The following is a 13,928-nucleotide window of genomic DNA, read 5'->3' on the forward strand; positions in this document are numbered from 1 at the left end:
TCAAGCGGCTAGCGCCAGCTCCCTCAACACAGAACTCCCTGTGACTGCTGCGGCCTCTTCTAGATATGACCGATCAATCGCGAACGGCTTCCCCATGACATTGGGGATGAATTTGCCCACTAGACGGTCCACCTGTACATTCTCTGCTTGGATCCGCTCCTCTAAGAATCGTCGGTAGACGGACACCCCGGAGCGCAGGTGGGACGAATGGAAGGGAACGTCGATGCCTTGCAACGGGATGGTTGCTCGGCCTCGTTTCAATTCAGTGGGATTGTTCAGCTGGGGTGCCTTTTCGAGATAGACAGCAATTTCTTTGGCTACGTCAGTGATGGCCGGATCAGAAGCGCTGCGGAGTGAGGCTACGAGCTGGGGACCAGTGGCGGATCGAGACAGAAGGTCGAGGATGCCGCTCAAAATGTAAATATTGCGGACCTGGAATGCATGAGCGAGATGTGGTAGATATAACGGGGCTGAGAACTTACGTGTCCGGCACAAACATATTGCTCGGCTTCCACATTGAAATTGACGATTTCCAACAGTTTGCCACTCTGTCGGTGAATCAAATCCACAACGATGCGTAACATGGCTTCATCGAAATCTGTCTCGCCGTGAGCCTGGGAAAGTTGATCGAAACTAGAACAAAACTTACATTTGCCCACCCTCTTCGGACTGACTGCCACCATAGAGAAACCCGTGTGTCCGTTGGAGTCGCGCTCCATGGTGAACTGCATGACTAACCCACGATAGAAAACGACACTCATCATCATTTCAAAGGGCAAGAAGTCAACCAATGAGGCTAGGACTCCGTACTCACCCAGAGAGTGTCCTGCGAAGGCAGCGCCCTCCTGGATGAGGCCATTTGCCTTCATATCCTCGAATGCCGCCTTTTCCATTAGCAGAATAGCGGGCTGAGCAAATTGCGTGGCATACAGCAGGCCTCGGGAGTCGAAGAAGGTATATGACTCTGATTTGGCCGTTAGATCGCGAAGGATAGGTTCGAGCCGAGTGGAGCCGTCTGGCATTCGGGTTTCGGTCCTCATCGCTAGATAGTTGTCGCGGATGCGTCTGCCACGAGCCCCACGGAAGTGGATAGTGATCTGTTTGGGGTTTGCGCGGACAACGTTCAAAATTGACCAGCCTAGATATGTTAGTGCCAGATTCGGAAGGCTGCCACTGGAGCCGTGGAAAGAGGTAGGGCTTCAGGGATGTGAATGATTAGAGACAACATACCGTATTGATCCAGCAGACGGCGGTCAACCTCATCCCACACCGATCGGGCCACTGCGCTTGAGTCATACAACTGCATTCCCATGTTCTGTGCCTGGCTTCCCTGACCGGTAAAGAGGTACGCGGAAGTGCGCTGCTCAACTTCGGCCTCCCCCTGAAGCACCTTCTCATCGGTACCCTCCCGGTATGCCGCTACGGAGAGCACCATGCGGCCGTGACACATAGCCTCATGTCGGATACGGACCGTCAGTTGGTCGCCTGGTAACACCATCCCAACGAAAGACGCCGAGAAGCTTCGTAGCCGACCCGTTTCGCCGTCCGCTGCCAGACATTCCGTGACGGCGCGGGAAACAGCGGCGGTATACATGCCATGGGTGATGGTCCCGGGAAGGTCTGCGAAACGCGCAAAGACGGACGAGGTGTGTATGGGATTGTAGTCCTTGGATACGGAGCTGTACAGGGCATTATCAAGCGGTAAGCGGATGGTCCTCGATCCATTATCTATCAGGCCTGGATGCTTTAAAGGCACTTTTTCTTGCACCACAGTGCCCTTGCGCTGCAGGAAGTCGATAACAGGATTGCCATGACATTCAACCACCTCAGATGCAACGGTTCCCACTTTCTGCTCGGTACCATTCCAATGCTTGGTGTAGATCGAGCCAGTGGTTTTCAGGCTGGTGAAGGTAGATTGGTCCTTCCACCTGGTCACGGTGTGTAGACGGAAGACGAGGGTTTTATCAATCAATGACTGGGTAGGGTCATCCAAGAGAAACCATTCACGGTCCCGTAGAAGGGCTTCGTCTATGGCAGACTGTACCTTTAGTTCAATCGCGGCCTCATCTTGGTGACTGAAGGTGGTCTCGTAGTCGGAAAAAGATCCCTTGATAAAAAACTCCGAAGTCACAGTGGCCACGAGCGTCTTAGACCGAAAGATCTGTGCTTCAACACTGATCGTCTTGCCGGTCTCCTTGATGGTCACTGCACGCACTTGTGATTTGGTCGCGACAACATCGTTGACTTCTAGTGGAGCAGCGCCAGGGGTGTACCGGATGCTATTGGAGAGATGCACTAGGCGGAGCAAGTCGCCCTGGAGCTCCGCCACAAATAGTGGTTCCATCAGGGGTTTCCAAGCGGCAATAATCGCGGCCTCGAGGGGTAAGGTGTTAGTTGTGGCGGATGCAGTGGCATCTGGGACTGTATGACGGAGAGCGTTGTGAAGGTGACGATGAAGATCAGAAGAAAGGGTGATTTCCTCGCCCTCGAAGACCTCACTCAGCCGGTGGTAACTGAGATCGGCACGACCGAGCCACAAATGGGCATAGAACAATTTAACTCGGTCATCGCGCCCGTCGAGATTTTCTACCAGGGAAAGGCTCTTTGAGTCAAACTTGTACGTGAATCGAAGGTTGCCAGGGGTCTCCACGAAGTCATAATAATAGAAGTCTACGGCAACCTCCTGATCACCACTGGGCTTGATGTGTACCAACGGACGGTTCTTCGCATCCTCTACCAGACGTAGATCGCGACCGTCCAGAGGAATCTGGATTGATTGCCCTGTCCGTGGTTCCAGAACTCGCCGCAAAGGATTCGCTTGTCTCTGAGAACCTCGTAGGACTTCCTCAGCCATAATAGCGCTTCGGACGCTACCTGTGACTTGACTAGCCAGGAATGCTTGCCAGTCTTCAACAGAGGGCAAACTTTCAGATGTAGGACGGATGATACGATGGGTATTGCTTTCTGTCACTGTGACCCTAGCGGAGACCATTTCCGATATGGCTAACGAAGGCCTATCCGACTGAGACGGACCCTCCTCAAAATGGTTTGCGAGCCCATGGTGGATCTCATCAAGGATTTCCCTGGCTGACTGATCTGCCCGACGCGAATATTGCACGGCCACCGGGCCTTGTAGGATACATACTCGGTCAGCGTCCTGGTCGATGATTGAATCCACATCCTCTGACTGCCACAGGGAATCTTTCTTGAACCAGTATTCGAAGTCTTCATCCAACGCTGGGATGAAGTTGACGGGCTTTCGACCACGCTGCTTGCAGATAGTGAGAAAGAAGCGGACATCGTCTGGGTGTAGACGACGTGTAGTTGCAGCGGGGCAGAGTTGTTGCACCTGCTCGACGAATTGTTCCGGCTGACTGAGGTCAAGCTTATCCGTCGCATAATCGGCGTTGGAGACACGTTCTAGCGTTCTGTAGGTAAAGTCTAAAACGAGCTGACGGTAGGATGGGTCAATCCAGCGGTGCTGATGGCTAACGTACACTAGCCGGATCAAACGAGCAATGACTTCAGTATATGTCATGTCCTCTAGATCGACGGCATCACCGGCAGCATTGTAGCCAAACCACGGCTTGGCAAAATCAGCACTCAAACGACGTATAATTTCAGCCTTGCGTGCATTGAGTGCAGCGACTCGTTTGTCCCGAGGCAAGCTGAAGATAGTCTTATCCATCTCATGCCACAACCGAACTCCACGAGTTGCCAGCTTGTGGATCGGCTGACCCATCTCCGACTGAACGGTCAACACTCCACCGGTAGGCTTCTTGAAGCTCTGTTCCCATTCCGAGTCGGCCACTCCGGCAGCTGCCAAGATCAATTCCTTTGCTTGCGGAGATGTGTGCGCCTCCCGGGCGACCATCATCCGACTGCCAATGAGGATACCATCACAGGGCATTACGGGACGACCGAATGACAGCGACCATTCACCCGTGATATAGGGGTGCATCTGGTCCGCCTGGCCAAACCCACTGCCCACAACCAGATACAAATTGGAACAGCGGCGGATATCCCGATAGGTCTGCAGTAGTGGTTCGTGGAAGTCCTCACAGGAGTGATGGCCACCACCGCGGCCTCCGGTCCACTGTAAAATAATGGGGAAGGTCGGGTGCTTTTTAGCGATTTCAATCACCTCATATATAGCAGCGATGGACCCTGGTTTGAGGGAAAGGTGTTTGATCCCCAGTGTTTGGATCCATTCGTTGACCACATCTTGCGAGGGAACTCCCGCTCCAATTGTCAAGCCATCTATGGGGATTCCGCGTTGGATCATGCTGCGAATTAGGGGGATCTGAAACGCAATCGAATGAGGGCTGGCATAGATGAGATTGCAGGTGATGCCGCGGCCGGGGGGAACGTGGGCCGCTAGTTTCTCAATAGCTGTTGTCATGCCAGCCGCGTCAAAGTAACCACCGCCGGCAAGCTCAACGTGATAGCCAGCCTGCATCACCGCGGCCACGAAGTCCCAGTGTACGGTGGTGGGTGTCATACCAGCTGTGATGATAGGGGGCGCTTGCAGCAACTGACTGAGTCGCGTCTCAAGTATGGGCCTGCCGTCTGGGCCGGCCACGAGTCGAGCTTTAAAGAGCTCCGCCCAAGGGGTTGGCGCCTGTGAGGGCTTCGTGGTTAGTAACTCCGCTTTCCCACCGAGAACGGCGGGGTCCGTTGGGGCTAGCACTGTTCCTGCGATGATACGAACTCCACGGCCATCGACAATTTCGGATACGAGATCACTGAGACGGCTGCTGCTGAGAAGCACAATGTGGGAAGGCGGCTTGGAACGTGATACTTGCAAGGTTGCTGGCCAATCGACGGTCTCACAGGCTACTGCCTCGACCAGGCTATGGATCAGGTTATTCGATGGGCTGAACATCTCGCGCATGTCCTGGCCGGTCCGTGTATGATAAACAGCAGTGAGGAGATCCCCCACTTGGGGGGATGAGGCATCCGGAAACCGTTCCTTGACGCGGTCTGCAGCGGCACGGAGGTGGCTGGAATGGAAAGGAGCGCTAACAGGAAGGAAGGTATGATGGACAACAGGCTTGCGCTGACGGAAAGGAACCCGACTTTGGTCTTGACCATCATCGGCTTCAATTTCTCGCAACCGCAAACATAAGCCGCGGAGGGAACGTGGAGAACCGGCTACCACAATGTTCCGCTCAGTGTTGATCAATCCGATGGACAGGTGTTCGGATTCTGGTAAACGGCGATTGCAGTCCGTGATTAACGCATCAAGAGCGGGCGACCGCAGGCCTCGGACACTAAGGAGCCATGAGGGGGATCCCTCGCCGTGCTCAATACTATCCCTGATGGCGGCGGATGAGAGGGGAGAAGCAGGAGCGGCTGTGTGGCATTCATAACCCATCCAAAACAATAGGCGGATGGCCCATTGTGCCTGCGCCAAAAAGGACGCCCACGTGTCGGCTTGAGCGACGGCTGCAGCCACGATAATTCCTTGCGAGTGGCCCGTGAGGCCTTGGAGCGCTGACCTTAGTCGCTTCGGGGAATCGGAGTCGAGTAATTTACCAAGCACATAGTAATGCGCCATATCCAGTAAGCCAATGATTGGGAAGCTGACTGCGGCGGTAGCTGTAAACGCCCGGTCCGGACGCGACTCGGGAATAGTCAACCAGGAGTAAAGATCAATCTCACGGCCCAAGTAGTGCTGCAACGTGGACGGTTCTCGAGAAAGGCTTGCCAGGGCTGGCGCTACTGACGCGATCAGCGGCTCCAGCAAGGGTTGGTACAGTGAGTATAGATCAGCCAGTTCGTCGACACAGACAAGATTCGTAGACCCTTGGCCCCCGAAGGCCATCAAAATGCGGTGTGCTTCAATATTAACGGTGCTGAAGAGTCCACTGGGGGCTGGACGGGGGTTAAGACCGGCAACCGCATGTGCGCGGTAGTAGGTGCGTATGATATTCTTGGCCTCTGGCTCGGACACAATCAGGTCGTGGATATTCGCGTCTCTCACGCACTGTGACTCGATGGCGCCGAGGAACGCTCCTAGGGGAGCTGGCGGGCAAGCTTCATCCAGCAGGAATTGCAAAAATTCAAAGACCAAGCCAAGAATTGACTGGTCTTTCGAATAGCTCTGAAGGAAGGAGGCCTTTTGCTGGTCCAGGAAAGCACCGTCCTGTGTCGATACAAGGAATGTTTGCTGGACGTTCCCCTGGGAAAGAGAAAAAGACCTCAACGAATGGTCTTCCGTGGGTGTCACGATCGCAAGATCATAGGAACCAGAGCTGGGGGTGGAGGCCATGGTAAGGATGGAAGTGACAGTGCTGACGGGCAATAGGATCTAGTATATTATTCTTCAGTAAAAAGTTGTGTTACTGGTGTTTCACGCTGGGAGTCATTAGATTTCTAGCACAGCGCGACAGCAATTGTCTTGTCCAACTACCTCTAGATATGTTGGCATACGGTCTACTATTTACCCTACAGTCGGGAACCAGTCTTACGCTGGGTTCTTACGCTGGGTCAGTCCGGCCTTCAATATCACCATACATGAGTGAAATGTGTGGAATCGGAAATCACATAAAATCTTACGCTGGGTTCTTACGCTGGGCCGCTCGGAGAGATGTGGTTGCCGGAGTTCGAGAGCCGAGTCGCGGCCCATGAGCGCCGAGCGGGCGGAAAAAGGTGGCTTCTATACTCCGGCTTACCAATTGCTTGCTTATAAGATAAGGCTAACTTGCAGGATGAGAAACTACACAAGAATCACAGCTTATGACGCAAAAACAAAAATGACTATTCCAGCGGCGGACGACAATAATTGCCCTTCCTATGACAAGGTAATCGATTTGATCGTCGACTACGCCTATGACTATGAAATCGACTCCCCAGCGGCCTGGACAAGAGCCAAAGCAGCTCTTATTGATGCCCTAGGTGCTGCTATCGAAAGTATCCATACTAGCCCAGAATGTGCCGCCATGATTGGCCCCGTCTGGCCCCAGACGGCCACGGTGCCAGGGGGCTTCCGCTTGCCGGGTACTCAATTTCAAGTGGATGCCCTCAAGGGTGCCTTTGACCTTGGGGGAATGATCCGGTACCTTGACCACAACGATGCCTTTCCCGGAGCGGAATGGGGCCATCCATCCGGTAAGTTAATACCCACTTCTACCGTCTGTCTGTCCTGACCAATGACCAGATAATCTTGGCGCAATCCTCAGCACTGCCGACATCCTCAGTCGGGAGGCCCTCGCTCGTGGCAGCCCCGAGGAAGTCATCTCCATGAAGCAGGTCCTCACTGCTCTGATCAAGGCGTACGAGATCCAAGGGGTGTTCCAGATCCGCAACGCGTTCAACAAGGTTGGCCTGGATCATGTCATTTTGGTCAAGGTTGCCTCATCTGCCATGGTCTCCTGGCTCATGGGTCTATCCCGCGATCAAGCCCGGGCTGTGGTCTCGCATGCCTGGGCTGATGGTCATCCGCTGCGGGTCTATCGACAGGCGCCAAATGCAGGACCTCGGAAAGGATGGGCCGCTGGGGATGCCTGCATGCGTGCTGTGCATTTGGCCAACCTGGTTCGATGCGGCCAGCCCGGTATCCGCTCTGCTATCACCACCCCGCGTTGGGGGTTTTATGACGTCTTGTACCGGGGTCAGACCTTCGAGCTACCCCGTCCGTTTACTAGCTGGGTCATGGAGACAGTCCTCTTCAAGGTCTCGACGGCTGAAGGGCACGGACTGACCGCTGTGGAAGCAGCATTGACTATTGCAGAAAAGCTGGCTCAACGTGGGCTTCGGCCAGAAGAGGACATTGTCAACATACGAGCTCGAACACAGGAGGCTGGAATGATTATCATCAATAAGAAGGGGCCGCTGCATAATGCCGCAGATCGCGACCATTGCCTGCGTTATATGGTCGCCGTGGTCCTGCTCAAGGGCAGTCAAATCACAACTGCTGACTACCAGGACAGCAGTCCCTGGGCTCGTGACCCTCGTGTAGAAACACTACGCTCCATCACCACAATGGAAGAAGATCCGTCATTCACCCGGGATTACCATGATCCTCAGTGCCGCAGCGTGGCCAACGCATTGGAGGTGACGCTACGGGATGGCACCAAGTTGGAAGAATTGGTCCCGTTCCCCTTGGGTCATGTGCGTCGACCTGAGACTTTGCAGCTGGTCCGCGAGAAGGCCCAGCAGAACTTGGGTTTGAAGCTGTCGTCGGAGAGGGTGGGGCAGATATTGGACACGGTCGATCAACCGAAGTTCGAGAAGATGGCCGCTAGTGATTTTGTAGACCTATTCATCCCACAACCTGCGTCCAGCGCTGCATGAACTCTTAGAAAGATACGAGAAATTATATGTTAAATTCAAATCATTCCGCAAGACCTGTCAGAATCCTTTCCTCCAGATTTGAGATCGTGTTATCCAAGCTAGTTAGCCGCATTCGCCTACAAGGTGGTCGGTGGGCATAACAAGGTCTTAGGCTACACAGCTAGCAGAGATATCACGGTGAGATTCGCAAGTTACATAGTCGGCTCTATCCGGATACGACCCATACGTTCCCTGGTGCTGCCTGGCTCTCAACGCGGGGTGCAACTCGTAATAGTGGGCCCGTTCCTGAGAATAGATCAGATCGACGTTAGCGGTGAATACGAGATCCCACAGACATATATCTCATCGACCTTTGCCCCTGAGAAGCAGAACCAACTTGCAACCTCATTGAGGTCTAATATATCGATATAGCCTCTCCTAACAACCAAGATGGGTATGCCATTTCTTAAATGGACTAAATGTGCAATGTACACCCAACTAACTATTCAAATCCAGGATACTGGGAAGTCAGTAAATCTTCCCCTCAAGTGACTTAAGCCTACTGTCTTCCTCGAACAATCACCACATCTATACATAAATATCCCATGCCAATAATCCTAACCTCAAATCCCAGGTCCCCTGCCAATTCTGCGGCGTGAGCTTCAACATTAGCCGCATCCGCTCCAAAGGGGAACCGCGATCAGCGGCTTTCGGCCCCGGTGGTCGCGGAGGCTGGATCGAAGGCCGTGACTTCACCAGGGATGAAGAAAGCGAGGAAGAGCAAGCGCAATACCGGCGCGAATATGAGAATTGCTCGTCGGAGACGGGATGCTGTATGGTTCTCCGAGATGCTGAGTTTTATGGGTTTTTTACTCCGACGCCGCGGTTGTATGATGATGATCCGATGGATGGTATTCCTAGGGATGATCCCGACTATGAATATGAAAGTCAGTCTGACAATGAACCTCTGGAATATGACTCGGGGGCGAGCGATGGGGGGGTTGTAGGTATGGATATGCGCTACGGTGAATGTGCGGATGACCCAGAGTGGACGTTTCAGGTACAGGGACCTGATCAGCCGGAATACGACACGATGTTTTACCCCCTTTCAACAAAACTAGGCGAGAGCATCTATATCATTAATGAAGATGGCTCTAGAACAATGAACCGGGATGCATACAACAGATCCAGATGCTATGAGCATATTGCTGGTCCTGACTGCCGAAATACCCAAGGATACCTAGGGAAGAATATATCGGCCGAAGAAATGACCGGTTGTCATACTGTTCAGTGTATCCTTGCAAAGCGAGAAGACTGGGAACCTAGGCCAGATGATATGGAGTTCGAACACAAAAGTCGATATCATCTCACAGGCGTCGCAGAGAACATGCCTTCGTCCGGATATGGGTTGAAATTTGCTCCCGTCCGACATGGCATCGATAATATTCAGGCGGAAACTGAGTTTTTGCTTGAAACGGTAGGGCCCTTATTGTTAGCTTCGCTGTAGTAGAATACGGAGTACTTACTTGAGACCAGTCCCAGGAGCAACTGGATGAGACCGGGCTACCGTTTCATCCAGCGTGTTTTGAATTGTTTATCCAGGCCAGCAAGCAGTGTCTCGGGGAGGTTGACATAGACACGTTGGTCCGGATTCGTGACAGAGCATGTATGGAAAGCCAGCACTTCCCAATCGAAGACAACGAAGATGTCAAAGAGGGACAAGAACAGGTCTGGAATCATACCGTCGGACACGAATATCTAGTCGCCAATCCCATATTTGTCCCCTCACTCAAACCAATCATCCAGTCCGCCATTTCCACAGACAGAGGATTCAGCGTGAACAACAGCCCCTTCGAATCCAGGAGTCCAATAAATCCAGCGTCAACCGCTCGAGATCCCTTCCGCGCATTGCCCATTGAAATCATTTTAATCATCGTTGATCACCTTAACTCCCCAGATATCGCCGCTCTCAGGCTCACATCACGCGCCTTCACGCACTTACCAACATCTCTTTGGTTTCGGCTGGTGGTTACGGAGATGCCATGGCTGTATGAAGCATGGTCTTCGGATCCGACGCCGTATCACTGGGCGACTGTGATCGCGCACGATGTACACCAGGAAAAGGCAGCTCGGGAAGAGTGGGACCGTGACATGGAGAAACAAAGTCTTGTTATCGGTGAAGAGATGCCTGAAGTTCAGGCTGAATGGCTGCGCAACCTCCCTCGGTGGGAATGGCCGGATCACCCGGACAGATTGGAAGTTCTCGATCTGAGTCCGGCGAGATTACACTACCATACTACGAACTGGTACCGACTGTACCGGGACATTACTGTCAATTGGAAGCAGCTCAAGGGGCTACAGAACCGCGCTAGGATTTGGGATGCCGTGTTGCAGATTGTTGGTGCGATTAAGGATGCTCGTGGGGAGTATGTGAATGAGGGTTTCAGTGATGGTATCGTTTAGATATGTTGAAATGTGCAGACATGATATAATTTATGAGGTGCCAAAGGTGGGCACTGCATTCTTGTCATGTACAGGTCTAGAGGTCTGTCACTATATTTAGAATCATGCATTGGGACTTCACATATACGGCCCATTCTTATACTAATAAACGCGCAGTAAGCTCTATTGGCCTTATAACGGTCCCCATAAAGCGTTTAATACAACAAACCAGATAGTGGAACGGAGAGCATGGAATACGAGATGACTCATCCTAGTGGGCCAACGGACCACACAGTATCTCTACTATCAGTCTCGGTGAACCTATATAAAGCACCACAACATCCACCAACCCAAGTTTACTTATACTCAACCCTAACCCAACCCCCAAGACCAAAACAATGCCAATCCTACCACATCTCCCCACCCACTCCCAAACACCCCCGATCCACACGGCCCGACTTCTCCTCCGACCGTTTCGGGCCGCGGATCTTCCCGCCCTTCATGTCCTCCGAACCACTCCCGACGTGATGCGCTGGACCCGCCAGGGCCGCATCGACGCCACCACAGAAGAAACAAGTAAATGGATGCAACGCTTCACCCAAGACACCGAACCAGGCGAACAACCAAACTACAATTTCGCCGTCCTACGCAAACCAATCTCGGGCGCAGTCCATGCTACGGAGTCCGAGGAAGGCGATGTTATCGGCGTTATGGGCATCGTGTCTATTTCCCCGGAGGACGGTCCGGAGGTAGGGTATCTATTTCTGCCTGAGACGTGGGGCATGGGGTATGCGACGGAGGCTCTGAGGGGGTTTGCCGAGGCGTGGTGGAGGTTGCCGGTTCCGGGGGATGGCGTCTCTAGGAACGGTGAGGGAGCTGAAGAAGTGGGGACTTTGCGCGCTGTCACGGATAAGACGAATCTGGGGAGTGCGAGGGTGTTGACGAAGTGTGGTTGGACTGTTGTGGGGGAAGGTGTTGATGGTGAGGATGAGAAGAAGGTGGAATTGTTGTATTGGATCTTGCGCCGTCCTGGGATTTGATGGTTTTTTGGAGTATTGGGCATCTAGTGGAGGGCTGTTCGCAGGGGTTTGGGCTTGTAGATTTTCGTATATGTTGTTGTTCGTTGTATGTACGCATGTATCCATAGAGTTGTATATAGTGAGTCTGGATGAGATCTTCATGGGAGAATTGATAGCGTGTAAAGCAGACACATCTTATACTGATTTCTAGGTCTTCTCAGCCGGACACGATCACACCTGCAGTAATTTAGGGAACGGAGACATTGACTACGGATGCGACATGTACTGTCTCGACGTATTGCAATTGTGTATCCTGTAAGTAGACACGACCCCGAAGGGCAGCAGACCGTTTGTGGAGGGAAATGAGATAAATGATGTAAACAAGCTCACTTCACATATGCATTCAGGCCACCAGCTAAACCAGAATGACCGGGAACTGAAGCTTGAGTATATCATTGATCGCAACCGGTGAGTCGTTTTGACCCTTCTCATGCTCTCCGTACGAGGCCGCTGCGGAATGATTGCGATCATCGCGCCACTTCTGTCGTAGAAATGCGGCACTCTGACAAAGTATGTCGGAGCGCCATATGTCATAGATCTGGCCCAGCCTTGTGCTAATGGCCCGCTGGTGGGTAACCACTACAGCAGAAAGCCCCGCAACAACTAAAGGCCAGCAAAGAATGTTATTTGACGGTGCGTCGGGTGGCAGATGGCCCAAATGCTCAACGAATGCTAGAACAAGCGCCTGAATGGGTGGGCTGTGGTCAGACAAGCAGGTGTCTAGAACCTTTTTGATATATATCAGACATGCCAGGCGGTAGAGCTCAGAGGTTATTGCATCGTTCAGCCAAGCGACATCCGCGTCCCTTCTACTTGGAAGCTCAGCTTGCCAGGCGATCAGCTGCTCTTCAAGCATGACAAGCTCTGCTCGTGCCGGTGAGTCGTGAATCTGCCTCTCAGATGTGACCTTCTCCACCAACATAGAAATTCGGAAGATACACATGAAGAGACGCTGCGAGGTGCCCATGACGTTGCCTTGCTGGAGATACTGGGTGACAATGGGAGAGTTAAAAATGGCGGATGCTTGACAAAGCGAAAGTTTGGAGCCATGCGAGAAGGCCACCAGGGAGAAATAGTAACAAAATAGTTCGAACAAAAAACTTCGTAGGGCCAGGTCTTCGGGGGTGTAATGAAGGCGACGAAGCAGGAGTGCGGCGGCAGCGTTGAGATGAGGCACTATGCGCGTGCTGTTTGTAAAGTTTTGGCACTGCTACATTTAGCTTCTAAATCGAAGCCAACTAGGGAACGGCGAAGTGGAGGAGGTTCCTTCGCTTTGCTGCATACCTCATGCAAACACAACAGCAGGACCGCCAAAGGTGTGTAATCTAGTGAAGGTTAGAGCTCGAACGGCAAGTTTTATGACAGATCCGACCACTAACCGGATTCCGATACTTTATATGCAGCCATAGTAGCCAACTCCTCGTTCAGCGATCCCTGCAAAGCGGAAACAGCTTTCCCATAGTACTCTACTGCTACGGCTTGCACTTCGATGTCGTCGCGGCAATACTTGGCCAGATCAGCCGAGGCGATCATAAGAACGCAGTTATGAACCAATAGGTTTCCCGATACCGCGGGAAGCAAATATTGCAGAAAGTCGGATCTCCGCTCCCCAGTTCTGGTTAATAACCATCTCGGGCTGTGATCTATAAAGTGTGACAACAGTCGCTGCACCATCCCGGGCTTCGGAACGGCAAACACATTGACCATTGCCTGTGCCTCATGTGGTAGCTGGGTCACCGCGAGCTGTCGACGGCCACGTGGCCGTCGTGTTCTAGGCACCAGGTCATTAGAAACCCACTCACAGGGAAGCCGGTTTCTGTCGCATCCGCTGCATACGGGATGCCGTTCGTCGCACTTTTTCTTACGGCGTCGACACGTTAAGCAGCCTGTTCGAGATCGGATCGGGACCTTGCCCATGGAAGGGACGAGTAAGGTATCATCGATACGGCAATTGTCTCCCATGTGCACCAGCTGGCTATATCACACAGTCCGCGTAGGATTGAACGCACAATGAGATTGTGAAGATCTGGCAAGCTCAAAGCTAGCGCTACAGAATGCCTGTGACTCGGTGGTGGGGTAAACCAATCAATCAGCTTATATCAGGATTTGCAAACTGGTCTCTTGGATATG

General features: G+C 52.7%; 5 protein-coding genes across 5 annotated transcripts; 3 read left to right on the forward strand and 2 right to left on the reverse strand.

Moving 5' to 3' along the window:
- On the reverse strand, positions 1-6,274 carry AO090010000156 (uncharacterized protein; the record flags this gene model as incomplete). The annotated part of the gene is made up of 4 exons (XM_001827141.1): positions 1-432; positions 483-598; positions 650-1,138; positions 1,231-6,274. The coding sequence occupies 4 exons, from the start codon at positions 6,272-6,274 to the stop codon at positions 1-3; spliced, it is 6,081 nt and encodes a 2,026-aa protein (XP_001827193.1).
- A 484-nt stretch (positions 6,275-6,758) lies between these two features.
- AO090010000155 (uncharacterized protein) lies at positions 6,759-8,298 on the forward strand (the record flags this gene model as incomplete). Its single annotated transcript, XM_001827140.1, has 2 exons — positions 6,759-7,113; positions 7,163-8,298. The coding sequence occupies 2 exons, from the start codon at positions 6,759-6,761 to the stop codon at positions 8,296-8,298; spliced, it is 1,491 nt and encodes a 496-aa protein (XP_001827192.1).
- Positions 8,299-9,286: 988 nt separating this feature from the next.
- AO090010000154 (uncharacterized protein) lies at positions 9,287-10,740 on the forward strand (the record flags this gene model as incomplete). The annotated part of the gene is made up of 2 exons (XM_023233788.1): positions 9,287-9,754; positions 9,814-10,740. The coding sequence occupies 2 exons, from the start codon at positions 9,287-9,289 to the stop codon at positions 10,738-10,740; spliced, it is 1,395 nt and encodes a 464-aa protein (XP_023094059.1).
- Positions 10,741-11,117: 377 nt separating this feature from the next.
- AO090010000153 (GNAT family N-acetyltransferase) lies at positions 11,118-11,759 on the forward strand (the record flags this gene model as incomplete). The annotated part of the gene is made up of 1 exon (XM_001827138.3): positions 11,118-11,759. One exon carries the CDS (start codon positions 11,118-11,120, stop codon positions 11,757-11,759), a length of 642 nt encoding a protein of 213 aa, XP_001827190.1.
- Positions 11,760-12,153: 394 nt separating this feature from the next.
- Positions 12,154-13,715, reverse strand: AO090010000152 (Zn(II)2Cys6 transcription factor; the record flags this gene model as incomplete). Its single annotated transcript, XM_023233790.1, has 2 exons — positions 12,154-12,985; positions 13,216-13,715. The coding sequence occupies 2 exons, from the start codon at positions 13,713-13,715 to the stop codon at positions 12,154-12,156; spliced, it is 1,332 nt and encodes a 443-aa protein (XP_023094058.1).
- Positions 13,716-13,928: the final 213 nt, after the last annotated feature.

The sequence above is a fragment of the Aspergillus oryzae genome, chromosome 8 (genome assembly GCF_000184455.2).
Source record: "Aspergillus oryzae RIB40 DNA, chromosome 8".
NCBI classification, from domain to species: domain Eukaryota; kingdom Fungi; phylum Ascomycota; class Eurotiomycetes; order Eurotiales; family Aspergillaceae; genus Aspergillus; species Aspergillus oryzae.